At 46.8% G+C, this 26,546-nt stretch overlaps 1 protein-coding gene across 5 annotated transcripts in view; it reads left to right on the top strand.

Annotated features, from left to right (window-relative positions):
* Positions 1–26,546, top strand: part of LOC143837570 (protein argonaute-1) — a 60,154-nt gene that overhangs the window by 27,681 nt on the left and 5,927 nt on the right. For 4 of the 5 annotated variants that reach the window (XM_077337556.1, XM_077337555.1, XM_077337557.1 and 1 more), the window contains 13 exons: positions 245–381; positions 2,731–2,865; positions 4,054–4,141; positions 4,780–4,927; positions 5,692–5,811; positions 9,448–9,570; positions 10,572–10,705; positions 11,291–11,475; positions 13,689–13,848; positions 14,831–14,921; positions 21,447–21,641; positions 24,407–24,541; positions 25,563–25,664. In XM_077337556.1, the coding sequence (XP_077193671.1) occupies positions 245–381; positions 2,731–2,865; positions 4,054–4,141; positions 4,780–4,927; positions 5,692–5,811; positions 9,448–9,570; positions 10,572–10,705; positions 11,291–11,475; positions 13,689–13,848; positions 14,831–14,921; positions 21,447–21,641; positions 24,407–24,541; positions 25,563–25,664 (1,753 nt within the window). The remainder of the gene's footprint in view (positions 1–244; positions 382–2,730; positions 2,866–4,053; positions 4,142–4,779; positions 4,928–5,691; positions 5,812–9,447; positions 9,571–10,571; positions 10,706–11,290; positions 11,476–13,688; positions 13,849–14,830; positions 14,922–21,446; positions 21,642–24,406; positions 24,542–25,562; positions 25,665–26,546) is intronic. The other variant, XM_077337559.1, reaches the window with a different exon arrangement.

Genomic DNA, 26,546 nt, shown 5'->3' with positions numbered 1-26,546 from the left:
GGGATTGAGCCTCCTCTGTTATTTCAGCTGGTTTTACTGGACAGAAGCAGAAGCCAGGCATTCCTGCTGAAAAAGAGGACATCTGGCTACCCTGGCTTTGATCGGATACACTTGGGAGAAGTTTTAAAGTCCAGACTGCTTGCTGAGTGGGAGTTTGGTTTCGGCCTGACTCTAGACTTCAGGGATTAATTGACTGGCCTTTGTAGTGGATTAACGTGTTCCTAATTTCCTCTGGCTCCCCTAGGTATACCCCGGTGGGTCGTTCTTTTTTCTCTCCCCCTGAAGGATATTATCACCCTCTGGGAGGCGGAAGGGAAGTCTGGTTTGGATTCCACCAGTCCGTCAGACCTGCCATGTGGAAGATGATGCTGAACATCGATGGTAACTTAACGATTGCCGATCCCTACTGCTACAAACTCACAGAGCATAGGCCAGCCAGCAGCTTGTCTGCCATGGTAACACGACTGGGCCTCCATGTTCAAGTGTGCTATTTCTTTGAGTAGGGGAGACCAGTTGCCATTAGGTGTTCGGCTTTGTGAGCATTCCAGAGCCACTAGGTAGCGCTGAAATTGGTTTTCGTCTAGCCCTCCTCTGAGGAGCTCAGAGCATGGCTCTCCTTTCCTCCGTGGTTCTCCATTCTTCCATCCTTGAAACCATGCTGAACATTAGGATTGGCTGAGAGGGTGTCATCCAGAAAGTTCCATGGCAAGCAAGGATTTGAACTCGTATTTTGGGGAATTGGAGGAAGACTTGTTAGGAAGACTCCTTAGGCTATAGGAAGTTATTTAAAAGGGATCAGATGTACTCCCAGTATTCCAGGCTTGGAAGTCTCACACGCTGAACTGCTATACAACACTGGCTTGCAAAAAGACACTCATTTTTGAACAGAGTTGTACTACTGTTCTTAGTGTAGAAGAAGTTTATTGTATTAGCTGTATGCCATCATCAAAATTATATAAAATCCATACATGATTGAATATTAAAAACACACATTTTAAAAAAACACTCACATTTTAAATATATATTTAATATTTTATATTATATTTTATATTTATTATGTGTGTGTGTGATCTGAAGCTTAAAAGCTAATAACTAAAATAACACGCTATGAATTAGGAAGTTTGAATGAGAATAAACTATCATTTTTGGGGGAAATAATAAAACATTAAAAATTGTGCTTACATAAATCGAACTTAATTTTTCTAGCAGCGAAAGCAGAAGAAGAAAAGAGCTGTTTTTTTTATTCCCTGCTTTTCACTGACTGAAGGAATCCCAAAGCAGCTTACAAACACCTTTCCCTTCCTCTCACCACAACAGAGACCCTCTGAGCTAGATGGGGCTGAGGGAGCTGTAACAGAACTGCTCTTTGAGAACAGCCCTAAGAGAACTGTGTCTGACCCAGTTGGCTGCAAATGGAGGAGAAGTGGGGAATCAAACCAAATTCTCCAGATTAGTCTGCCGCTCTTAACCACTATACCATGCTAGATCTATTAGAAACATAAGGGTCATTGTCTGATAACAGAAAAAAACAAATCCTCAAGTTTTGTAGTGTTTTTATCAGTGGACACTAACTTCCTAATAAATTTATTAGCCAGAACATCATGGGGGGGGGGGGGCAGTCCAAAACATACTGCATAAGGTTCTCAGTTCTTTCATTACCACAGATACAAAGACATAAAGATACAGAGGAATCAAGGCGCTGTTGGAAGGAGGGATGTTGGGCAAGCCTGATTTTAAAAAATGGCTAGATCCAACCCAGTTTAGCAAAGTATATAGATTACTTGTACAGGTTGTTTGAGGGGGACTCTCCATAGCCCACAAGACCTATGGTCCGTTGCCAAAGGTCAGAAAGAACCACTAAATTGATTTGCTAAAGTCTAGGAGGAGTCAAATTCCAATTTGTATATGGTTTATCTAGCACTGCAGAGTAGAAACTTGCTGTTCGAAATTGGTTCCTAGATCCCCTTCTGGAATCTTGTCCAGGGATGGACAAACATTGACATTTGGACTCTTGTATGTAGTGTTTGCTTCAATTATAGTGGCAAACCGGAGGTGGGGCGGGGTGAATGAGTGGTTCTGACTTGCTCATGTGGTTCCTGCTGTACCACCTCTCAAGCAGTCAACTGTTTATTTGCTGCAAACATTATTTTCATCCACACCTGGATTGCAAACCATGGTTTGTTGTCAGTTTGGAACAGCACAGAACAAACTATAGTTTACAAATTCAGACATGATTTGCTGCTGTGAAGAAACCATAATAATGTACTGGCAACGTGGCAAGGCAGGGACTACTCCAGCAAAGCTGAACATCCTTCAGGGGGTTGCTAACATAGATGCAGGATAGAGTTTGTTAAGTCCGAACAAAGCTGCTCACTGTAGAACAGGGAATCCCCAAACAAAGAGGTTTTGACAGCTGCAACTGATGGCAGCTTGTTTGCAAGATTCTGCACATATTACAAAGTCATAGATGTGTTCTTCCTGCCTGCTGTTATCTTTTGACCTCAGTGCCAAGAGCAGGGATAGTCAAACTGCGGTCCTCCAGATGTCCATAGACTACAATTCCCATGAGCTCCTGCCAGCGAATGCTGGCAGGGGCTCATGGGAATTGTAGTCCGTGGATATCTGGAGGGCTGCAGTTTGACTACCACTGGCCTAGAGGGACTCAGGAAGCACTTGTACTGCTTGCATTCCTTTGGCCAACATGCCATCTATCTGCTTGCCCTCTAACAGTATCAGCAACAGCATTCTACAAGGCCCAGCCCGTCATAGAGTTCATGTGTGAGGTGCTGGATATCCGGAACATTGATGAACAGCCAAAGCCCTTGACCGACTCCCAGAGAGTGCGCTTCACCAAGGAGATCAAAGGTAAATTAAGGTTTTGTTAGCAGAGAGAGGTTACCACAAGGCCCCAAGGGTGGGAACAAGACCAGTAATCAACACAGAAGGACAGAATGCGGAGGAAGGATTTAGAGGCTATGGGAGGGATGGTAAATGCACCTCATCTATTATTTGTACAATACACTTCCCTGGGCTCACCATTTCCAGCATGAAATACAGAATCTGGCACGCAGTTCAGTATTATAAGAACCTGCTTTTCATTTAAAGGATGCAAATCTATTGCCAGTCCCTATTATGGTTGCAGAGACAATTTAATAAAGTGGCCTATGTTGAACTGACAACTCAAGTGTGGGGTGTGGGGTGTGGAGAGGCTGAGCTCAAGCTTAGGATAGGTCAACGGGCACTCCTGCCACTGGTATATCTGGAGGGCAGGATGTATAAGGCCTTGGATCCAAATGGAGATTTGTAGAACTGTGACTACCATTTTTGCCTGGGAATTTAAACCTGGGGATGGAATGAGCACCCCAGTATTTAGCTATGAGTGTCAGGAAGCTGTATTTCAACAGTACTCAGATTCCACACTCCATAGAATCCTGCCTCACTCTGAGAGACCACTGTACCCCTCCTTCTTGAGCATTGCCCAGACCACACCTCGTGTACCCCACCTTCCCCTCCAGATAGCAGTTGAGATCTTGGCTCACATATCCTGGTTCAAAGTTAGAACTTTGAGCATCCCATTCTGAAAATATAACTTCATGGGAGCACATAGCAGAGGTGTATAGAAGCATGAAGCGTCCATGCATCAGGATGTTTTGCCCTGAAGGATGCATCTGTATGAAGGATGCATTCAGTGAGTGCATAGATTTTCTTGGCCCAGGTCGTAGTGATATCTTTATAACTGGGGGATGGAGGAAAGGGAAACGGGGAGACATTTATCTATTTAGGAAATGAATGGCGGGAATTATTTGTAACTTTACGGGAAGCTGCTCTGATTTTTGTAGAGATGCTTGCAGGGAGTGAAGGAGATCAGTAGAGGACTTCAGGAAACACTGGCAATTTCTAAATTATTAAACAGCAAACAAATACCTTACATCTGTGTCGTTTCTCCATTTTACCGTTTTGGATTGGCAGCTCTGTCGTCTAATCATCATTAAGTTGGATGTGAAGAAACCAATACAGGGAATATTTTGACAACGAAAATGTGTCTGTTCCTAGGTTTAAAAGTGGAAGTAACTCATTGTGGACAGATGAAGAGGAAATACCGAGTGTGTAATGTTACTCGGCGGCCGGCTAGTCATCAAACGTAAGATGGGCAGCGGGACTGAGAGGAGAGAGAGGCCTCTGCATCGGGTTGCCTGATGATTTATAGTTTTTCTGTTATAAAGTGGAGTGGAGAAACAGTTCTGATAGCTTGGAAGCTCAGTGGAGGCCTGTGGAGGAGGCGGGCTCAGTGTAGTGATTCATGCAGAGGCACAACAGTCAATCTGCTGAATATCACAGCTTTAGTTCTGTTAGATGATTGTTCTCCAGCTTTCATCATTGGCAGCTTGGGAGGAAGTGAAGTTTTAATGTTTTAATTTTTGCTTTTCTGTCTTTGCACATATTTTAGCTCCGGTCTTAATTGTTTTAATGTTGATTTTGTTTGTTTTAATGGTTGGTAAGATGTGGTTTTATTTATGTTTTTAATTTGTTAGCTGCCTTGGTGGCCTTCATGAAGGCAGAAAGGCAGGATATAATGTTCCAAAATGAATTTTGTAAAATTTAGGGCAGCCTCTTCTGGGTGTGTATACTGTGGGATCTTAGGAGCCTTTTCACTCTGTCATTCCCTGCAGTACAGTAGGCCATTCCCCCCCCCCTTTATAGTTTTGCAATTACTGTAGCCTGTGCTCTCCCCATTGAGTATGTAGCATCACTTACTGGCTACTATTTCCTCCTGTGTAGGTTCCCCCTGCAGTTGGAGAGTGGCCAGACTGTGGAGTGCACAGTAGCACAATACTTCAAGCAGAAATACAACCTGCAGCTCAAGTATCCTCACCTGCCGTGTCTTCAGGTTGGCCAGGAGCAGAAGCACACGTACTTACCTCTGGAGGTGAAGGCACCCTCTGGGAATGGGGGATGCTTGGAAGAATTTTGGCTTTCCTGTTGCAACACAAGCGCGCGTGTGTGTGTGTGCATGCATGTGTACACACGCATGTATGTATGAACACTTGTTGCAGCTAAGTTCTGTTTTCTGTAAACCTTATTCCATGGACAAAGATTCCTAGCCTGCTGAGACCTTTCCTGGTGCCCACTTTTAGAAAGTGGGTGGTATCAACAGAGCTTCTTATTGGCCAACAGAAATCTGTCAGATGTGTTCTTAGCTAGTTCTTAGCTAGCTCAATGTGTATTTTTGTGTGCATGTAAAACAGTATGCTCATCTTAAAACGAATCCTGCTAAACAGAGCTTCTGCTAGAAATACTGAGGAGCTCCCTGACATTTTGTTTGGCCCCACCTTCTGTGGCAGCCGTCTTGTGATTGCACCTACCGCCTTCTGCCAGAGTTCCAAAAATGCCTACTGAGGCAGAAAGATTGGGGACCCCTGCTGTCGATGGCTTGGGCTTTCTTTGCCTTGGCCATCAGGCGCTTGAGCTTGAGTTACAGCATCCTCAGATAGTCAGGATGGGTTTTGGATCAAAGATCTCGAACTGTTTAATGTGGATGTTACTAACTGCAGTTACTGATCAGTTTTTAAAGGGCTTATGTGTGTATACATGTGATGGATTGATTACTATGAGCCTTTTTGGGGAAAGGGCTATATTGAGCTGAAGGACAAGACAGAAAATTTGAAAGAGCTCTGTTGCATGCTTTGCCAGGTGTGTAACATCGTGGCCGGCCAGCGCTGCATCAAGAAACTGACAGACAATCAGACCTCCACCATGATAAAAGCTACCGCGAGGTCGGCCCCGGATAGGCAAGAGGAAATTAGCCGGCTGGTATGTTTCTCTCGTTTGTCTGTTGTTGTGGGAGGGAAGTGGGAACTGCGCATTGGGAAGGCTGCTTATTGGCCGGTGGGCTAAGGAGCTGAGCGAGTGGAACGTCAAGGCCATGTGTCAAGGGGTGGGGCTGCCCATTAGGGAATTCAGTTAGTTGGCATTTCTGTGAACTTGGCTAAATGATCTTAAGCATTCATAACAGACAATAATGACCTTGTGGAGTTGTCAAAAGGAAAAGCAGCATTGATGGTATATGTGAAGTTCTGTGAATGCTGTAACCTGCTGAATAAATGCTGTTGGTCTTTTATTGAGAACTTGGTGAAATCTGTTGGTGCAGGGTGGGACAACTTGTTTCTTTGGATTGATGGGTAGTGCACAACATAACTTTGATTTTTAAAGTCTCTAATCCTCATGGTTCCAGAAGTAAGAACACAATACTGGAACAATCTGTCCCAGCTTCCTGTTTCATTCAGTGGCCAGTAAGCTGCCCTGAAGGGGGAACAGTATACAGAGTCCAGTGTCTTCCCCTGATATTGCCTCCTGGCTGAGTGCCTCAATATGAAGGTTTCTCTTAGCAACATGGCTTGTAGTTAGGGATGCCAGACCCCCATTAGGGCTGGGGGAATCCCTGTCTTAGCATTGCTTTCCCCCACCACCACTTTGGAGATTTCAGAAAGTAGGGGGAGATTCCCCACAAATATCTGATTTCATGGAAGGTGGAAGGAAGAGAGGTAGGAGGAAGGGAAGGAAAGAAAGAGGGAGGGAAGAAGGCAGGAGAAAGGAAGGATGATAGAAAGACTCTCCTGTAAACCCCCCCCCCATACACATTGTGGCTCCAGGCAAAAATCAGACCACTTCTTTGGAACTACATCTCCAGCTCTATACCCCCGCTTCAGGGTCAGTGCTGTCAGGATCTGTATTGGAGCTGAGTCCACTGTTGGGTCCAAAAAAAATCTCCAGAGACATATAGCACCTCAGAACCACTGCTGCGAAAGAAGACACTGAAGTCTAAACCTAAGACTTCTCATCCCTCCTTCTCTTCCTCCTCTGCCCAACTGGGAGTGGATTCATCTCCTACCCAATGACCCAGCCCCCTTCTCCAGCTCATAGACAGTCGCCGTCTCTGTCATCCGATGATGAAGTCATTGAGTCTTTCCCTGGACTTGGAGATCCATCACTTCTCCCCTAATCCTGCAGTGCCACTCCTGACTCCACTGCACTGCCCTTCCCAGTGATACTAAGGCAAGAATCGAGGACATCCCCTTTGAGGGAAGGAATCTGTTTAGCTCCCAGGCAGATCATGTCCTAGACTAGCCTTTCTCAACCTTTTTACTATTGAGAAACCCCTGAAACATTCTTCAGGCTTTGAGAAACCCCCCTGATGTCAGCAGGCCACACCTTTCTGCCATGCCTCTGGAATTATATGTCACCAGAAGTGACTTCATCCCAACTCTCCCACTGGTTGTGACATCCCTAGGCCACTCCCACAACACGGGAAGTGACAGCATGGAAATAATTTCAGATGATTTGTGAACAGAACCATACCTGCACTATGGGCTGGCTACCAGTTTGCTCTTCTTCACTAGAGGGGGCCTGAAGAAACAGAGCTGGGGCAGGTCTATGTCACTCCATGCCCCCCCCCCTCAACACACAGTTAAGTTAAAATGAGAGTGCTTACCTCTATGGACTCTAGTTGCTACCACTTGCGAGGAGCATCAACCAGCAAGGATTTGTATGGCCGGGGCCCCTTCCCATCCCCTCCAGGTCCATCATTGGCTGGGGGGGGGGAGGTTGACATGACCATACATGTTCACATCACCTGGTATTTCTTTTCTCAATTTTTTTAAAGTATAAAAGTAATTAACTCCCACCCAATTGGCAAAGCTCTTTTGGGATTGCATAAAATCCTGATTGAGAAAGCCTGCCCTAGGGGATGCCTTCCAACTAGCTTGACAAGGAACTCTGTTCTATGCCTCTCCCTTAATTCTCCTGCTAGGGAGGGTACTCGCCAAGATTTGGGAGGACATGTCTGATTGCATCGCTCTGGCTCAACACTGTGGCTTCTGTCTCTTCTTGTGGCGTCAGACCTGCATCATCTAGGCCCTCTCCTGCACCACAGTGTTCAGTCCCTGCATCTAACAGCCTGGTTGATACCTCATCACTGGTTGGATAGAGTGGCCCAGGTGTAATTGCCGTCTAGGTGCTCCTCAGCAAGGAAATCTTATGCTGCTAAAATGACCCAGGTTTTCCTCCTGGGCCTGTGGCCTCCAGCTTGAATTCTGCCAAATGAATTATGTATTTGAATACCCAAAACAGCCTGGCTGTTTCCTTAATCAAGGTCCATCTGTTGGCCATTTCAGCCTTCCATGACCCTGTTGAGGATTTTTTCTTTTTTCAGCCCACTTTCCCAAAAAATTCCTCATGTTAATTTGATGTTAACCAATTTACATCAAGATCAAGCTAAAGCTATAATCAAACAGAGAGCCAAGGACTTTTGTTGGCAAAGAGATCTATCCAATACACCAGGTTTTCGGTGTCCAGATAAGATCAGACATAAGCTTGCTCCGGCCTCTTATTTGTCAAACTTAGAACTCAGCCTCCATAGAAGGCCCTTTGCCCAAGCAAGATGTTCAGCTCTACCCACAGCTGTGTTGGAAGAGAGCTATAAGAGATATTGTCCTTGTGCCAGCGGTTGGACAGAGACAAATGAACACGTGCTTTTGTTCTGCCCCATTTATAATGCCATTAGATGTAATTTTATCCAGCCAGTTTTGAACAACTACCCAAAAACTTCCTCAAAGGAGAAAATCAAGATGCTGCTTCAAGATGAAAACAGGCTGACAACTCTTTGCACAGCTAAATTTTGCACTGCTGCCATGAAATTGTGTACTATATATGTGGATCAGAAAGTTTCTGTTTGATTTAAGATGAGTTAAATATAAGAAAAATCCTATTGTCATTGTTATTTAAAAGTATATTTAAATATTGATTTAACACCCTAGAATTCTTGTGATGACAGATTTTTTAATCTCTTTTATTATTACTATTGTTTACTTTTTTGAATTGCTTCAGTTCCAGTTACAAGTGCATTTGAAGTTTGATGTAAATGATGGTAAAATAAAAATGGATTGATTGACCCGTGTACATCATTCAAGATCAATCCATTCTAGAAGAAGAAGAAGAAGAGTTGGTTCTTATATGCTGCTTTTCCATACCCGAAGGAGGCTCAAAGTGGCTTACAGTCGCCTTACCTTTCCTCTCCCCACAACAGACACCCTGTGAGGGAGGTGAGACTGAGAGAGCCCAGATACTATTGCTTGGTCAGAACAGCTTTATCAGTGCTGTGAGCCCAAGGTCACCCAGCTGGCTGCATGTGGGGGAGCGCTGAATCGAACCTGGCATGCCAGATTAGAAGTCCGCACTGCTAACCACTACACCAAACTGGCTTTCTTCTAGACAAGATTAGTGTTATGTCCATATTCTCAGAACCTTGTGGAGGTCCCTCTCTTGTCCCAAATGATGCACAATGTCATGTGTTACCTGTATTTTTCCCCTTCACTGGCAGCTTTGTTCTCTATCCACGTACCTGCCAGAACACCTTGTTCTGTCTGGTGCAACTTAACCTCTGTCTTTCAGATGAAGAACGCCAGTTACAACCTGGACCCGTACATACAGGAGTTTGGCATAAAGGTGAAGGATGACATGACCGAAGTGACAGGGAGAGTCCTTCCTGCTCCAATCTTACAGTATGGAGGTCGGGTAAGCAGAAATGAAGCCAGTCAGATACTGTCCCTTTTTGGCTTTTCAGAGTGGTGGGGGGGGGCAAGGAATGAGTGGGGAGTGTTTATAGAAACCTGTGTTGTGGTGTTGTCTTGGTCACAATGAGGTTTGGGTGCCTGAAATAATCTTTCTTCAGAGGTTATGTCTGAATAAGTTTCTCTTTACCTTTTTTATATCTGGCGTCAGACTTATGCCTGCTTGCTCATTTGATGTAATTGAGATAGGTGTGTGTGTGTGTGTGTGTTTACTTTGTACACCACCACAAGCCAGCTAGCCTGGGAATGGCAGGCTGTAGATTATATTATAATGATGATGGTGATGGTGATAATAGTGATTGCATCTAATGGCTTTCCAGTCCCTCTGATTCTTCTTTGGTCTGAACAGTGTGAGCCCTAGTGATGGTTCTGAGAATATAAATTGGGGCAGGGCAGCTAGCTAGCAAACTTAAGTCCCTTTTTTGACTTTAGAGTGGATGTCATGGTGGCTGGCAACTTTTTTGAACCAGAACTTCTGGCCCTTCCAGGGACCTGAAGCCATACTGGAAATACACAAGACCTGAAAAAACAGCCTTTTCTGCATTGCTTCCTTGTTCATTTGAGAATCTTCTGGTACCCGACTGGCTCTAAGTCCTCTCTTTGAATTGTTGGGGAGGCCCTATATAACATGGGCCAGAACCACGCCAGCCTCACAGTTGGTGAGCTGGTGGCATCTGCTTGGGCTTCCTTACTCCCTTCAGCCTAGTATACACCAATGAGTGTGCCGGAAGAGTAGACTTCTCATGATGAACTTCTGTGGGGAAGGGGACAGCTTCCTTGACACCCCACCCCCTATTTAAATGACTCAGTATTGGCCAGGGTTTGATCTCATTGTAAATGTTGATGCTGGATGAATCATCCTTGACTTGACTGACCAGGCTTTCTGTAGGGTAAAACTACAAGAAAGTAGATGTGAAATATTGAAATATTCATTTTTTTTCACAGAACCGGGCTATCGCTACACCCAACCAGGGGGTCTGGGACATGAGGGGGAAGCAATTTTACAATGGCATTGAGATTAAAGTCTGGGCCATAGCCTGCTTTGCCCCTCAGAAGCAGTGCAGGGAAGAAGTCTTGAAGTAAGTGAGATGGGAACTGGAGTGGGCTGTATCAAAATAAGGGGGTGCTGAGGTCACCGTGGGGCGGGGGGGCGCCTTGCTATGAATTCCTGCAGTGTTTACAGCCTACGGTGGCATTGCTAATATTGCTACTATTTTGTATGTAACTCCATGTGTACAAAATAAGCCCTGCATATCAGCCCTGTGTGTATCATAATGGTAGTGGTTCATAATGGAGGACAGAGTCCATGGGTAGTGTTGTGTCACCAAATTTGGCTTTTTTGAGAAGGTCTAACGTTGTGAATGATTCCACAAAAGGAATCTTTACCAATCGCATGCAACCCTAGGAGTTTTGCTTGCTGCAGCATGCAGCTGTGCTCCAGTCGTTGAACTCATAACATTAGACCTTCTCTGAAGAAGAATTCGAAACAGGGACCCACTCTGGAAACTCTGCCTTTCACAAGCTTTATCAGAATAAAACAAAGAAGACATTTTACACGAGTTTCTCTGCATGAACCTTATTTCACGTTGATGTTTAGAGCCAACACAGGTTCTTCTTCTGGTTGCTTGCTGCACTGTGTTCTCCGGTATCTTTTGCTTTTGCAGGAACTTTACAGACCAGCTGCGCAAGATCTCCAAGGATGCAGGGATGCCAATCCAGGGGCAGCCATGCTTCTGCAAATACGCACAAGGCGCAGACAGTGTGGAGCCCATGTTCAGGCACCTTAAGAACACGTATTCTGGGCTTCAGCTCATCATAGTCATCCTCCCGGGGAAGACGCCTGTGTATGGTATGTTAGCAGGAGGGATGCTGAGAAGGTGGGGAAGAAGGGCAGTTACATGAAGCCAGAGGGATCTGTGGGTTTTGTTTTGCCTTGCCTCCAGAGAGCGCAGATTCCAGTTTGTTCCTCTCTCCTTCTCTTTCTAAGTACAGGGATGCTGGGGCTAGACCCAGACAGGCATAAACTCGTTCTTACACTGATATGCTTGGATTAAGTGTTCAAGTTTTCCCCTGCTTACTCTACAATCCCAGCCTAACTGGATTAGTTTGTTTTACTAGGATTTTTTCCTGGCAGATTGCTGGATATGATAAAGTTTGAATCTGCTTACTGATTGACTGAAAAGTTTTTTGACTCATACTTGCAATCTGCCTTTACTATTACTAGTAGTATCAGTAAGCCATATAGTTTCCAAAATAACCTGATTGGCCATCGGCCAGGAATGGCCTTCCCTTGTAGATTAGCCCTTATTGGGAGGGAGCCCTCGGCCAGGAAGGGCTGATAAAGATTCAGCTTTCCACCCCCAACTTCCTGTCGCCCTTGGAACTTGCTGGGTGGAAGGGGAGCTGGTCCAGTGAGTAGGTCCGATGTAGACATTGGGGGGCAGAGCCAGCCCCAGTGATTTGCTCTGGTGTAAAAGTTGTGTCTTTTTTTTGGGGGGGGGGGAGAAGCAGAGCCAGCCCCAGAGATTTGCTCTGGTATAGAAGTTAGGGGCAGGGAGAAGCAGAGCCAGCCTCAGTGAATTGCTCAGGTGTAGAAGTTGGAGGGGGGGGGGGCACAGCCAGAGCCAGTGAGTTGCTCTGATGTAGAAGGTGGGGGGGGGAGCGGAGCCAGCCCCAGTGAGTTGCTCTCAAGCAGCCCTTTTCTTCAGGGGAACTGATATCTGCAGTCTGATGAAGATCTGTTCCTCTGGGGGATGCCCAGTTCTCCCCTAGTGGCTGGTATCCCTGGACCTCTGTGGGGCACAAGGCCACAGAGTCCCCCTCCCAAGCAGCTCTTCTTTCCACAGGGATTCATCTTTGTTGTCTGGAGATGAGCTATCATAGCAAATTCCCTCTCCAAATCAGCCATTTTCCCCTTGGAAGCTGATCTCTATAGTCTGCAGATGAACGCCAATTCTAGGAGGTCTCCAGGTTGTCCTGGAGGTTGGTGATCCCTGGGTTAGGAATGTTCCTTGAGATTTGGAGGTGGAGCTTCAGGAGTCTGGGGTGGGTGAGAGAAGGAGTAATGGCTGCCCAGCAGCCCCAGGAGACCCAGCACAACCTCTGCTCTTCCTCCCTCCCTCCTAGCTGTTTCCTCCAGAAGAACTGGTGCCTGGAGATCAGTTATTATTCCTGAACATCTCCAGGCCTCACCCCCCTTGTGAGTCTTACTCCTAAAATACCAATTAACAAAGGGGTAAAACAAGGGTGCATTTGGGCTCCCTTCCTATTTAACCTTTTTATGAATGACCTATCCCCCAAAGCTGGCCATAGCCCAAAAATTGGTTCCCTTCACATCCCACTGATTTTATACACAGATGATGCTGTAGTGCTGTCCCATTCACAAATTGGCTTAAATCGCTTATTCAGTTCTTGGACTTCTGTTAAGTAAAACATCTCCAAGCCCCACCTGGAGGTTGGTGATGCAGCTGGCTGCACATGGAGGAGGAGTGGGCTTTTGAGATTAGAGTCTCCTACCATTTAATCAAATCCAGCACAGTAGATCTCAGGGTCCAGTGGGGAACAGGGTGGGCATGAGGGTCAGCACCTAGGAGAGCCACAGTTCAGGCATGTGTGCTAGCGCCTGTTACATTCCAAGGTCAACGGGCTTTGCCTCTAGTACAGTAGTAATAATAGGGCCAGGCTCCTGGGCCTTGACAAGCTAACTAGCTGTATCCAGTATACTTCCCACACCCTGTGTGGGGAAAAAGTGGGAAAATGTGGATCCCTCAAACTCCTCATTGGATGGAAGGAAGGAAGGAAGGAAGGAAGGAAGGAAGGAAGGAAGGAAGGAAGGAAGGAAGGAAGGAAGGAAGGAAGGAAGGAAGGAAGGAAGGAAGGAAGGAAGGAAGGAAGGAAGGAAGGAAGGAAGGAAGGAAGGAAGGAGAATTTCATGCATGTTTTAAATGGACTTTACAATTCTCGGCCCTTTTATAAACACCTAGTGGAATGAAAGCCCGTTGTGTTTTCAAGCACCATTTCCAGAAGCTTGCCTGCTGTAACATTCCTCTGTTCCATTCCCAGCGGAGGTGAAGCGCGTGGGTGATACACTCCTGGGAATGGCCACACAGTGTGTGCAGGTGAAGAACGTTGTGAAGACTTCGCCACAGACCCTCTCGAACCTCTGCCTGAAGATCAACGTCAAGCTTGGTGGAATCAACAACATCCTGGTGCCCCATCAGCGGTAAGTGTGCCATCCAGGATTGGTGTCCTTCGTGTTCCTTGCTGTAGGGGACACAACCCCAGTTGCCACTCTGCACAGCTGAACCTGAACTCATGGCCCTGACATTTTTTCAGCTGTAACTCAAAACAAAATGTGAATCTGTGGCCTCGCAGGAGCTACGGTTGTCCTTTATGACCGGGAAGTGATTATTGTACCATTCAGGAAAGAGAACTGTTGTCCAAAGAACTGTCTTCTGTGCCTTTGAATACATTGTACAGATTAAGCACTGTTGTCCGACTGTTCTTTTTGGTATGATTTGCTGATGTGCCACGTTCTCTGCCATTCATAAAGCACCCCAAACGATCAGTTTTTGGGGTGTGATACTGGCCAGGGCAGTGGTTGTCATGAGCAAGTCACCTTTGACTATCGAAAGCATAGACCTCCAGCCTTCAACGTGACTTTTAAAACTTCTTCAAAAGATAAAAATATGCAAAATTGGCATCTAATCAACAATCTGCTATTTGCAAAAGCATAAAGGCAGACAGCCACGGTTCTAAAGTCTTAAGGAAGTATTTGTGGCCAGAATGGGCAGGGGGAGGTTGTGTATGGTCCCAGTTTTACTCTCCTTTCCTCCTTCTCCTCGGCTAGTACTATTTCCTTCTCACCACAACTGCTTTCCCCACAAAATATTGCCCTTATTCTTTCCAATGCATTCTCGCTCCCACCCCCTATAGTCTCATGGGAACTTATTCTGAATACACTATTCCAGGAATCCCTGGGGCTGAACTTGGATCAGGGGCCAAGTGGAGAAAGAATATGTAGCCTTGAACTTTATCCATTTCTGTCACTTTTACAAAAAGAGGTATTCCCCCCTCCAAAAAAGAAATCTTTAAAGAGGATATGGTAATTATAGTGGTAATGCCCCTCCTACCCACTCTCCCCGCAGTCTTTGCTTACACTTGGTATTAAGTTCCTTTTCCGTATGTCTCTCTTGTGCCTGCAGCTCTGCCGTCTTTCAGCAGCCAGTAATATTCCTTGGAGCGGACGTCACCCATCCGCCGGCAGGAGATGGGAAGAAGCCCTCCATAACAGCCGTAAGTTGCTTTATTTCCCTTCCCTTTCTTTTTCTTCGCACTGTGAACTGAAGTGTGGTAACTGTGCGTCTTTCTTTTTCTGCACTTTTAATTATAAACTGGTACGTATACAGGCTTTCTATGCAGACTTCTCTCTAGACTAAAAATGCACATGTGTACCATATAGATATGAAGCTGTAGAAACAGTGGCAGCCACAGGCTTCATCCAGGCCTTCCTGCTTCCCTGGCAAGTACCACTGATGGTCTTCTGTCGGCTTCAAAGCAGGACAGATGGGGCAAGCATCATTCATGTCGGTCTCAGCCCTGAATTTGCTGCAGCACCTGAGAAAATGCCACTTGAGATTCTGACACATCAGACATAGTTCTCCAGCTGTGATGCTGCTTTTGCGCAGGAGACCTGCACATGTGGTAAAAAAACAGTGGCTGCTTATCTGAGGCAGAATGCATAAAGGAGCAGATCTGGCTGAGTGGCTGAGAGCCAGCTGCTGCCATTATTTCCACCTTTGCCAACTGGGCTGCCATACGTTCCTCCTTCTATGGCAGGGGTGGTCAAACTGTAGCTCTCCAGATGTCCATGGACTACAATTCCTATGCGCCCCTGCCATGAACTTCTGGAGAGCCACAGTTTGGCCATCCCTGTTCTATGGTGAGCCCTGCCAGGCTCGTCTGTGCTACCTCAAGCCACTGCAGGATAATAACTGCAGCTTATTATACTGGGGGTATTGGGCAGTGGTTTCTCCAGGATCTTCTCCGTCTCCCCCACTGGGGTTTGTAGAATCCCAAAGCTGCTTTGATATGGCCCAGACCTGGAGAGGGAAGGAGTGACCCAAGCCTGGCTGGAGAGGAGATAACGGGTCTGTTCCTGCCCAGAGGGTGCAAGAAGGGGAGGAGAGGAAGTAAGTATATTGGGGGAGGGGGTGCTGTGCTAGGATCAGTCATGGGTAGATGTGGGGATTTGCTCCCAAGTGGGAGGGCAGCTGTGCAGGTAGAAAGGAATTGGACTGGAAAGTTGGTGCCTGGGCATCTATCCCCTGTGGGAGTGGTGGAAGGCGGTGTGTGGGACCTGTGTATAGGATGCCCAGCTTGTCTTCATTCTGTACTAGCTGGATTTGATCATCTAGTCCTGGTGATCTGTATTTTCTTCCCTTCTTTTCTCCATTCATGCTTTCTCTGGATGATCTGCAAAGGCGGCACTGGTTTGAAGTATTTGAGGTTGCCGCTTAGCATCTTGTGATCTCCATGAGGTTCTTTTTAAAAATGTGCCTGATAACCCTCCTTAAAGCAAAGGCATCTTTGACATCTTTTTAAAAAGTGCTCTGATCCACATTGGCTACCAGGCATGTGGAAGTTGCTTTGCGCTGCAGCGTTCTTGGAGGGCTTCTAGGATCAGCCTTGTTGATTCCGTGCTTTTTGCCAAGAGCATCTTCCAAATCCTGGAACCAGTTCTTCTGTTTGTATTGCTGCAAGATCAAAAACTCAAGAGTAACCATGGAGTGGTCCACCTTAGGATGCAGCACAGTCGTCTGTAGGCTTTTCAGAGAAAGGGGGAAGGGGTTCCCCCATGACATTGTCAAAGTTGCAGTTTACAGAGAAATGGTGGGACTGTTCTTTTTGTGAGACACAAAAGGACATATGTTAGTGGAGGGAAGGCAGACAGCAAAGCAGTATGGGGAAAAGGGAAGAATGAGACACTGAATGGAAGAGGAGGAGAGCAAAGTGAAAGAAGATGGGAGGGAGAAAGTGGGGGGGAGCCTATTTATAGGGCCAAGGAGAATGGTCTGGGAGCTGAGTAGAAATGAGATCGAGTTATTGAGGCACTTGGTTCTGAGAGGCTGTGTTTGCCTTTCCCCACCTCAGAAATCAGTCTTCTTTGGAAAGTGCTTTTTCCCAGTATGAGCTTTTGACAAGAGATGCTGGTTTAGTTAAGGGAGGGGGGATTCCATTGTGTCTCTCCTTCCCACCCCCCCCCCCCAACTGTACTGTGCAAAGCCTTTCTAAGCCCTAATTCTTTCCAGGACAGGGAGCACACAGCCAGGAATGTGCACATTTAGGCCATGTTTAGGCACATGGCTTAGCCACTCACAGAATGTAGGTGGCGCCAGTGGGCCGTGCAGGTGTAGGAACCACTGGTCTTTAAAGTGCATCACCTTATCCAGAAAGGCCTCTGAGTTGGCACAGACATTTGCTTAGTGGGTTTTGGTGCCTTGTCACGTCTGCGCGTTTTATGCGGTGTATAAAAAACCACTACATGGTATTTTTTTAAATGCAATTCAACGTTGCAAGGGACCAGATTACAGACCCCTCTCTGCTTTGCGTACAGATGCATACTTTCTCTAATGCATCTACTACAAGCTGCAATAGGTAGATTTTGCACCCTCTTCTCCCAGTTTCATCCCCAAGTGGCACACCTCCTCACCAAATGCATGAATGTCAGCTGTGCATTTAGGAGCCTCAGAACCTGCCCCGATGACATGAGGGAGGTCAGAGTTAGCTTTGTTTATTTTTCCCCTTTGTGCAGCCTTCACTAATCCCTGTGGGAACCATGAAGCCAGGCCAGCGTCAGCATACCCTGAGGTGGTGCAGCTGGCAGGGCCCGGGGTTTCAGGGAGGGCCCACTGCTGTCAGCCCTTTAGCACACACTCTTGCTAGCAGCCCATGTTCCCAGCAGCACACATTGCAGGCAGGCCGACAGCTGTGAGCATGAGTGGTGGGAAGGGTTGCAAGCAGGCAAGGGGAGGGCAGAAAGGTGGATGAGGTGGGAGCTGGGCGGAAGGGAGGCAGAGCGTAAGCAGGGTGCCTGATGGTGGAAGTAAGGGAGGTGGGCTGGGAGCACCCCACCCAGGGCCTACCAAAACTGGATCCACAAGGTGCGACAGTGACAGAACCCCAGGGCTTTCTGAAGTATAAGTGAGATGCCCTTCATTTGCAGAGGGAAGACTTTGGATATAACAAAGTTTGGTATGCGATAGGTGCATGCAAACATGTGCTTATCCACAAACCTGGTCCTTTCTAGGGCAGAGCACTAGGGGGGAAATCAGGTTTTCTTTTCCTCCTACCTTATTCCCACATACAGGCTTAGAATCTGAAGGCGCCCTTTTGTCAGCGTAGCAACCGTTCCTCTGACAGATTTTCTATCTGTGGAGGAGAGAAGGCAGAGTGTCCTGGTTCTAGCCCACCACCATTCACACACTCTGCCATTTCCAATTAGCTTCCCATGGTGTTTCTTTGGGGTCCGCTGACCTGCCATGAGAGGGGAGAGGTAGGGAAGGCACTTTCCTCTAGCCTGACTCCATTGGAATGTTGTAGGATCTAAGGCAGGGGTAGTCAAACTGCGGCCCTCCAGATGTCCACGGACTACAATTCCCACAAGCCCCTGCCAGCGAATGCTGGCAGCGGCTTGTGGGAATTGTAGTCTGTGGACATCTGGAGAGCCGCAGTTTGACTACCCCTGATCTAAGGGGTGGTGCCCTGTGTATCATCATGGTGTAGAAGCCCCTTCTGTACTGAGTGCTAAACCAGCCCCTGGCTATCCCAGGATGGTCATAGGAGAACTAGGCTGTTCTACTTCAGCTATATCACAGAGTGCAAATCTTCTTACTCCATTCTGTGGAATTCAGAATGTTGGCAGGTGGCTTGTTTGATTTATGATTATACTTGATTCAAAGCCCGCTTGTTAGAACAGGCTTAGAAAGGCCCCCCCCCCCCCCTCCGCAGCCACCCAGCACACCCGGCTGTCCAGCGAGGCGGTGGGTGTGCTCGGCGGGCCCCGCAGAAGCCATCCCCGGCGCCTTCGCTGCCAGCGAGCCCACCGGCCGGACTGACCGTGTACTCACGGCGCTCAAGTTGGTGTGGCTTCTGGGCAGAACTCTGGCTTCTGCTGATGAGAGCCCAATCGGAAAGCGCTTTGTTCCTTCCAATTGAGCCCTCACCCGACTGGCTAGAACTGTTGTCTGTCCTGGTGAGGGGCCAATTGGAAGATGCTTCATGCCTTCCGATTGGCCTGTCACCCGGACCGGCCCCACCCACTTTCTGCCCACTCACCCCTTAGCCTTTTATGTTTATACAGTGACAGCTGTATAAAGATTTGCACATCCATGCACACGTACATAATCCCAGGATATTCCAAAGGAAAGGGGAAGGCACTCATCTTTACCCCCCTACTCTCTCCATCCATTCAGTTCTCCGAACAGGCTTTTTTCCCTCCTTCCTTCTTGGTCTTTATTTCCTTCCACCCCCTTTTCCTGTCCTTTGGATTGATTTAGAGTCAGCCTGCCTCCCCGGCCTTCTCCCTCACCATCGTTCCTTATGGCGCCCAGCCTGCTTCCACACATGCAGCATGGCGGCCACTCTGGCCACATAGCCCCACGTTATCTAATGCTCCCCCGCAAGAGAACACAGAAGTGTCAGAGGCTAGAGGAAAAAAATCAATTGCCTGTTTTTTCCCGAACTAAAAAGCCAAGAATTATCTTTGTAATAATTTTTATTACAACTAACCCAATGAAAAATAACACTTTCAAGTTTCCCCAGAACACTTCATTGGGCCAGATGCTATGTATCATTCTAGCCCAGGCTTTCTCAACAAGGGTTTCAGGAAACCCTGGGATTTCTTGATGGCCCTGGAAGGGTTTCCTGAATGGGTGGGAATTAATTGCTATTTAATATTTTTTTCAAGATTGTAAAATATCAGGTGATATGAACATATATGATCATGTTGACCCCCTAAAATGGCCAATGATAGGCCTAGAGGGGGTGGGAAGGAGAGGGGCCCTGGGTGTGTATGCAGAGGTATGATTCCCAACCATATTCTGCATGATCGCGCCACTTCTGGGGTTTCTCAGTGGTAAAAAAATTGAGAAGGGATGCTGTAGCCTGATGAAGAGTTCTAAGGAGCTCTGAAGTCTGTGTGCCAGTATGTGTCATTGTGTTGGTCCCTAACAGAAGATATTGCATGGATTGTGTTCTTGGGTTTTTGGATCTTAACTTACGGTCCAACACAGATATAAGCAACGTCTTCCACATTGGGCTTTTTTTTATCACCCTTGGGCCACCAAGCATGAATACAGTGATGTGGTGAGGGAAGAATGGTATAGACTTATGATTTTGGTATAGGCTTTCGATTTGTGTGCATGATCCCACACTCTTATTGTTCTGCAGAATATGTAAAACTGAACTGTTCAGGAAGGTGCTATTTATAAAAGGAGTAGGGTGGTTGTCTCACCGTCTGAAAATGTTGAGGCAGTTTTTTTGTTACATGCTCTTTGTCGGATATATTGCACTGTTCTTAGTGGCGGCAGAACATGTCTTATATCATCCTTGTGCCATTTTCAAGGCAAAATTTGAGCAGAGGTGGTTTGCCATTGCCTGCCTTTGTGTAGGAAACGCCAGACTACTTTGGTGGGGTCCAATCTAGATACTTCACTTCCGAGCTCTAATGAGAACAGGCTAGCCTGGTCCACCAGGGCATTTTTCTGTCCCTGTTCTCTAGGGATCATACTGCATTGTTTCCTATTTTATTTTATTTATTTAGATTTTTATATCGCCCTGGGCGGTTTACATAAAATGTCATAGGGTAATGACGTAGAACATCATAACAAATATTACAATCATAACATGTCAACTAGAACAATATTTCAACAGGAACGGTAACTTTGACAGAGCCCATAGGTGGGTCAGATTATTTCAGTCATGGAAGGGGGTGTCTGAGGAGGGACCAGTGGATGTTGGGTTGGTCAGGTTCAAGCAAATGCCTGGTGGAGGAGCTCCCTTTTACAGGCCCTGTGAAATTGTGGGAGTTCAGGCAGAGCCCTGATCTCTTCAGGAAGCTCGTTCCACCAGGTGGAAGCCAGCACAGAGAAGGCTCTGGCCCTAGTTGAGGTCCAGCATGCTTCTTTGGGGCTAGGGATCACCAGCCAGTTGGAGGTGATGGAGCGTAGGGCTCTTTTGCGGGTATAGGGAGAGAGTCAGTCTCTCAGGTACACTGGGCCAAGACCGCGTATGGCCTTGAAGGTAAGTACCAAAACTTAAGCCTAATCCGGAATTCAATTGGGAACCAGCTGAATTGTTGGACTACAGGCCGGATGTGAGATCTCCATGGTGTATTAGTGAGAATCCTGGCTGCAGCATTCTGCACCGGTTGTAGCTTCCGGATCAAGGATAAGAGCAGGCCTGCGTAGAGTGAGTTGCAGAAGTCCAGTCTAGAAGTGAACGTCGTATGGATCACTGTGGCTAGATGTTCTGGGGTCAAGTGGAGCGCTGGTGGCTTGGCTTGACGGAGGTGGTGAAATGCCAGCCGCCGACCAACCTAATAATTATTAGACTTTAAAAAAAAATTCAAATGCATAGTTCTCGTAGAGTTGCTGCAAATATATAATGGGCGAATCACTTTATTTTAACCTCTGACACATTCAGTGGCGAAAGTGGTACTGTTTTGTTTAATTTTTTACAACACTCCTTTCTCCTTGCCTTAGCCATCACGCCAATGATTCCGGTCACAGTCTCACACACTTGCTCTTTTATTTCCTTCAGGTGGTGGGCAGCATGGATGCCCACCCGAGCCGATACTGCGCAACAGTGCGGGTGCAGAGGCCCCGGCAGGAGATCATTGAGGACTTGTCGTACATGGTGAGAGAGCTCCTCATCCAGTTCTACAAATCCACACGCTTCAAGCCCACCCGCATCATCTTCTATCGCGATGGAGTCCCAGAGGGGCAGCTTCCACAGGTGAGTGGCTGCCTTTTCCTCCGTAGTGCAAAAAACACAAAAAAGGATGCTATGTTATGTAGATGGAGAAGGGGTTTGTAGACGCTATGGGGATAGCTTGATGAGTAGTGGGACTGTGAGGCTGTTGAAGCAGGGAGTGATTACAGCTTGCGTAATTCACTAAAAGACTGGAGAGGCCAACTTGGCCCATCAGTACAGAAAGTACTTCTATGTCCTCCTCTTCCAGAATGTACTGGTATAGCAGTTACACTCCTGCAAAGCAAGGATTGCTATCCCTTGGTGCAAATATGTGAAATTAGCCTTTGCCCATTTGCAGACTACTAGATCTGGCCTGGATAGCCCCGGCAAGCCCGATCCTGTCAGATCTCAGAAGCTAAGCAGGGCTGACCCTGGCTAGTATTTGGATGGGAGACCTTCAAGGATTTGAGTGGTAGTTCCTCCAAGGAACAGCAGGGGTCACGATGCACAGGCAGGCCATGGCAAAGCACTTCCACACATCCTTTGCGTGGCCGCCAGACAATCCTTGGATCTCCTGGATGCCTTATGCATTAATATGCAGACTACTCCTGGGGTGGCACTGTGGCAAGACCTTCTGCTGTTTTGTGGTTTGTATAAAGCAGAGTTCACTAAGAGGGTTTTAACTGAGGACATAGGTTCTGTTGTGGAAGGAAGTGGCTGCTGACTTGCTTGGCTGCTTTGTTTTGTTTTGTAGTATTGGCTTTCACAATGGTTCTGTGCTCTAGCTATTTCATTGAAGATGGCTTCATTAATAAGGAAGAGGCTGATTAAGACAATGGCTTAAGTTTGGCAAAAAGCATGTGAACAAGCAAAAGAACGTCCTTAAGTAGGACTGCGTAGGGAGAGTAAAGTTGAAAAGGGTATCTTTCTTGGGGATTTTTGTAATTGGCAGCTTTGTATTTGCTTTAGGATGCTTAGGGCTGATCCTGCGTAGAGCAGGGGGTTGGACTAGATGGCCTGTATGGCCCCTTCCAACTCTATGATTCTATGTACCATGATGCAAACCAAAATCACATGAAAAGATTAAATGGCTCCTGTCTGTAAAGCTGACTTTCTCCCAGGTAGTTGCAGTGGAACCTTGACCAGTATCCATGTGGCATGAAGCCATACATATTCCATTTCTTCTTAAACTGTTTTGATTCCAGTGCTGTGATTCTCTACCTGCGGTGTATCACCTTTCCCCACTTCCTGCAAATTTCCCATTGTACTTGCCAAGGACAAATCACCATTGGATGGGCCCTTGGTGTAGTGATGAGCCAACTTGGAGTAGTGGTTAAGAGTGGCGGCCTTTGATCTGAAGAATTGGGTTGGATTCCCCACTCCTCTTCTACATGCAGCCAGCTGGTGACCTTGGGCCAGTCACAGTTCTCTCAGAGCTCTCTCCAACCCACCTGTCTCACAGGGTGTCTGTGAGCAACTCAGGGCTTGGTGATGAGAGGACTGAGATGGGGAAGCCTCACCAAGGCACTTCTCAGCATAGGAATTCCCCCTTACAAAACCTTGTCACTTGAGATAGGGCAAAAAACAAATTGAATGAATCAATGAATGAATCAATGAATCAATGAATAATTTCCAAAACCTGCCCTCTTGCTCCTGTGTGCATCATAAGAGATTCTTCTAAGTTGGCTGACCACCCACTTGGCAGGCTAGTTACATCTCATTGAGGCATGCGAGGCATACATGACTCTCAACTATTGCATGATGGGGAAATGCCCACTGTTCTAACCATAGGCTTCAGCTGGTCTTCCCAAGAGTCAGGACTTGCCCTGCAGATCATCACTGAGCAGGGTCTAGGGTCTAGGCACAGAAGCAGACGGGTTGTCAAGCCAGACAACAAACTGGATGATCCAGCAAGACTGTCTTTCAAGGTCCAGGCTAAAGCAGGCTGGGATGTAATTGAGTCCAACTGTATTACCAACTATTGCTGGAGTTCCTGACAGGGCTCTGCGCAGTGGCCAGGATCCTGCCAGGAAGGACTCACTGTTAGTGCACTGTTGTACCCCTTGTGCCACTTCGGGCTGGGCCTGCAAGTATTCCTGCAGATGGGAAGAGGGTCCTGGGGAGCTCCAGGGCTGGGCTCAAGTCCTGCATGGCAGAGGTATGGAGACTACCTTTGGAGGGGCCGCCCTTGCAAGCCCAGCCACGGTGGCTTCCGGTGCTGAGGAGGCGTCATCCACAGGGGCTTCTGCAGTGGTGGGCCCTTCTTGGACTCTCTGGTTCTCCTCAGTAATTGACCTTGGCTTCTCCTTTAAGTCTGAATCACTGAGTGGGCTGGAGCGGGTCATGACAGTTATACTGTTTCTTTCCTCTGTCGCTGTGATATCTTACTTCAGCAGTGCCACCTGGTCAAGAGAAATCTGCACTACCGTCAGGCTAAAATACATTGTTCCAATGGGGAGAGTTAATTTGGGACTTCCTGCAAACAGAAGGGTGGGCAAGGTGTTAACTGTTTGAGCAGATATGCTATCTTAATATGGTATCTTAAATTCAGGGATGGGCTCATGCATCCTTGCCTGTTGCAAACTTGATAGGTGCTTGCAGTGAGAGTGCATTGTCTGAAATTGCAGCTTGCCAATTGGGGGGGGGCTGTGTCTCAGCAATCGGGGGGCTCTTCTGAGGGAAAAGAAGATGGGTGTCAATCAAAGTGTTATATTGGGTCCTCCTGTTCTGACACAGCAGTCTTGGCATGGCCTTTTTCCTTGTTCTTTCCTTTTTCCATTCCAAGCATTGTGGTTGCTTTCTCCTAGATTCTTCATTATGAACTCCTAGCCATCCGCGATGCCTGCATCAAACTGGAGAAAGATTACCAGCCGGGCATCACTTACATTGTCGTTCAGAAACGGCATCACACTCGCCTCTTCTGTGCAGACAAAAATGAGAGGGTGAGATTTTTAAATTAGGCCTTTCATTAAGTAGATCTTGGTTTGGACCTCTTGCTCTGGGCGCTGGTTTTGCCCTGAAACAATCATGATTCAGATAGAGAGTCCCAGAAGGGGAGAGTAATCAAAAGGCTCCAGGAATTTACTCCCCCCTCCCCACCGTTCCACATCAAAGCAAAAGAGGCATTAGTGCAAATGTCATGAAAATGCTGGGCCTCTGCAACTGCATGGCACAAATGCAGAATCTGAATGGGGTTAACAAGGTCAGGATCCTCAGGGTCTTTGCTTTCTGCTTGCCTGTGTTTCTGGTCCTTATGCATGCAGCTTGAAAACACTTGAGGTGTGTCTGGTGAAACCTTAAAGAGTGAGGATTGAGGAGCCTGAAGGGTGGGAATGGCATGCTTTGAATGGGCGTCTTCCTTCCTTGCGACTAGCAGAAGAAGTGTAAATTAATGTTAATCCAGTTTATGTGTTCAGGTTGGGGAGGGAAGCTTTCTTCAGTGCAGAATTCCACCCACCCTCTGCATATCGGAGAGGAGAACCACAAGAAGCTTTTCTGTGGCCTCCTGATTGAGGATCAGCAAGTTGAGGTTCCTTTCCTTTCATTCTCTTCCAGCTCCAATTCACACAGGGACCTTCTAAGCCAGGAGTAGTCAAACTGCGGCCCTCCAGATGTCCATGGACTGCAATTCCCAGGAGCCCCTGCCAGCAATCGCTGGCAAGGGCTCCTGGGAATTGTAGTCCATGGACATCTGGAGGGCCGCAGTTTGACCACCCCTGTTCTAAGCCCTTGAACTATCCTAAGGGCTGATTAATCCCAGGATCAAGTCAACAAGTTTCAGAGAATTTGAAGCTAGTGGCACTGTGTGCTGCAAGCGGCTTGAGACACTGAAGTGGCCGCTTGATGGAAAACGTGGAGACAGAATTCCCACCCTGCAGGATCCAATATAGCCTTAAAGCTTCTGATGTTGCTAAGAGCCTGTCCTTGATTCCTGTTTTGTTTTCTTGTTGTTAACCTGTACAGATTGGCAAAAGTGGGAACATCCCAGCAGGAACCACGGTGGACACAAACATCACTCACCCCTTCGAGTTTGACTTCTATCTTTGCAGTCATGCTGGCATTCAGGTACTGTGGCTTAGGGGAACGCTTAGCCAAAGCCCCAGAAACATACATTTTGGTTTAATCACTCCTGTTTCCTTCTTGGTGAGGAATGCAGTAAATGTTGGAGGAAGTTGATGTTCATCAACATCACCCTCATCTGTGGACTCCCCTAGAACAGAAGGTCATCTGTGGTCTTTAGGCTCAAGGAATGAGCAGCAGCTGTTCTTAAAGATAATTTAAAACAGGTTCCTGTTTGCCCTGACATGGATGGTCCAGGCTAGCTCGATTTCATCAGATCTCAGAAGCTAAGCAGGCTTGGACCTGGTTGACACTTGAGTAGGAGATCGCCTAGTAGGTAGTTGTGAGTTTCCTGCATTGTACAGGGGATTGGACTCATTGACCCTGGAGGTCCCTTCCAGTTCTATGGTTCTAAATCCAGATTTGTAACTCAAAGGCAGGCAACAAACCACCTTTGCTTGTCTCTTTCTTGTCTTGGAAACCCTGTAGGGTTGCCATAAGTCTGCTGTAACTGGATGGCATTTTAGACACACAGAACTGTTAAAGGTATACCACATTTACTAACAGTGCATGCAGATACAATATATACAGGAGTCGCATGTTGAGTTTCCATAAATCCTTACCATTTGCTACAAAAGCAGCCTGTTCCTCAAGTGTCATGCAATCAAAATTTTATTTATTTACTTTTTCCCCAGTTCTGGCATCTAAAAGAAAGCTACTAATTATATAAGAAACACTGAACCAGTTTGTATACCCTATTAGAAATGAAATAGCCACAAAAAATCCCCTTGCAATCAAAAAAAAATAACTGCCTTTGATAATTAAGAAAAAAGCAGCAGTTTCTTACAGGTCATCTTGTTGATGACTGCCACAACTCTAAACATGCAG

This window comes from Paroedura picta, chromosome 5 (assembly GCF_049243985.1).
Source record: "Paroedura picta isolate Pp20150507F chromosome 5, Ppicta_v3.0, whole genome shotgun sequence".
NCBI lineage: Eukaryota > Metazoa > Chordata > Lepidosauria > Squamata > Gekkonidae > Paroedura > Paroedura picta.
This window is presented reverse-complemented; position numbering and strand designations above follow the sequence as displayed.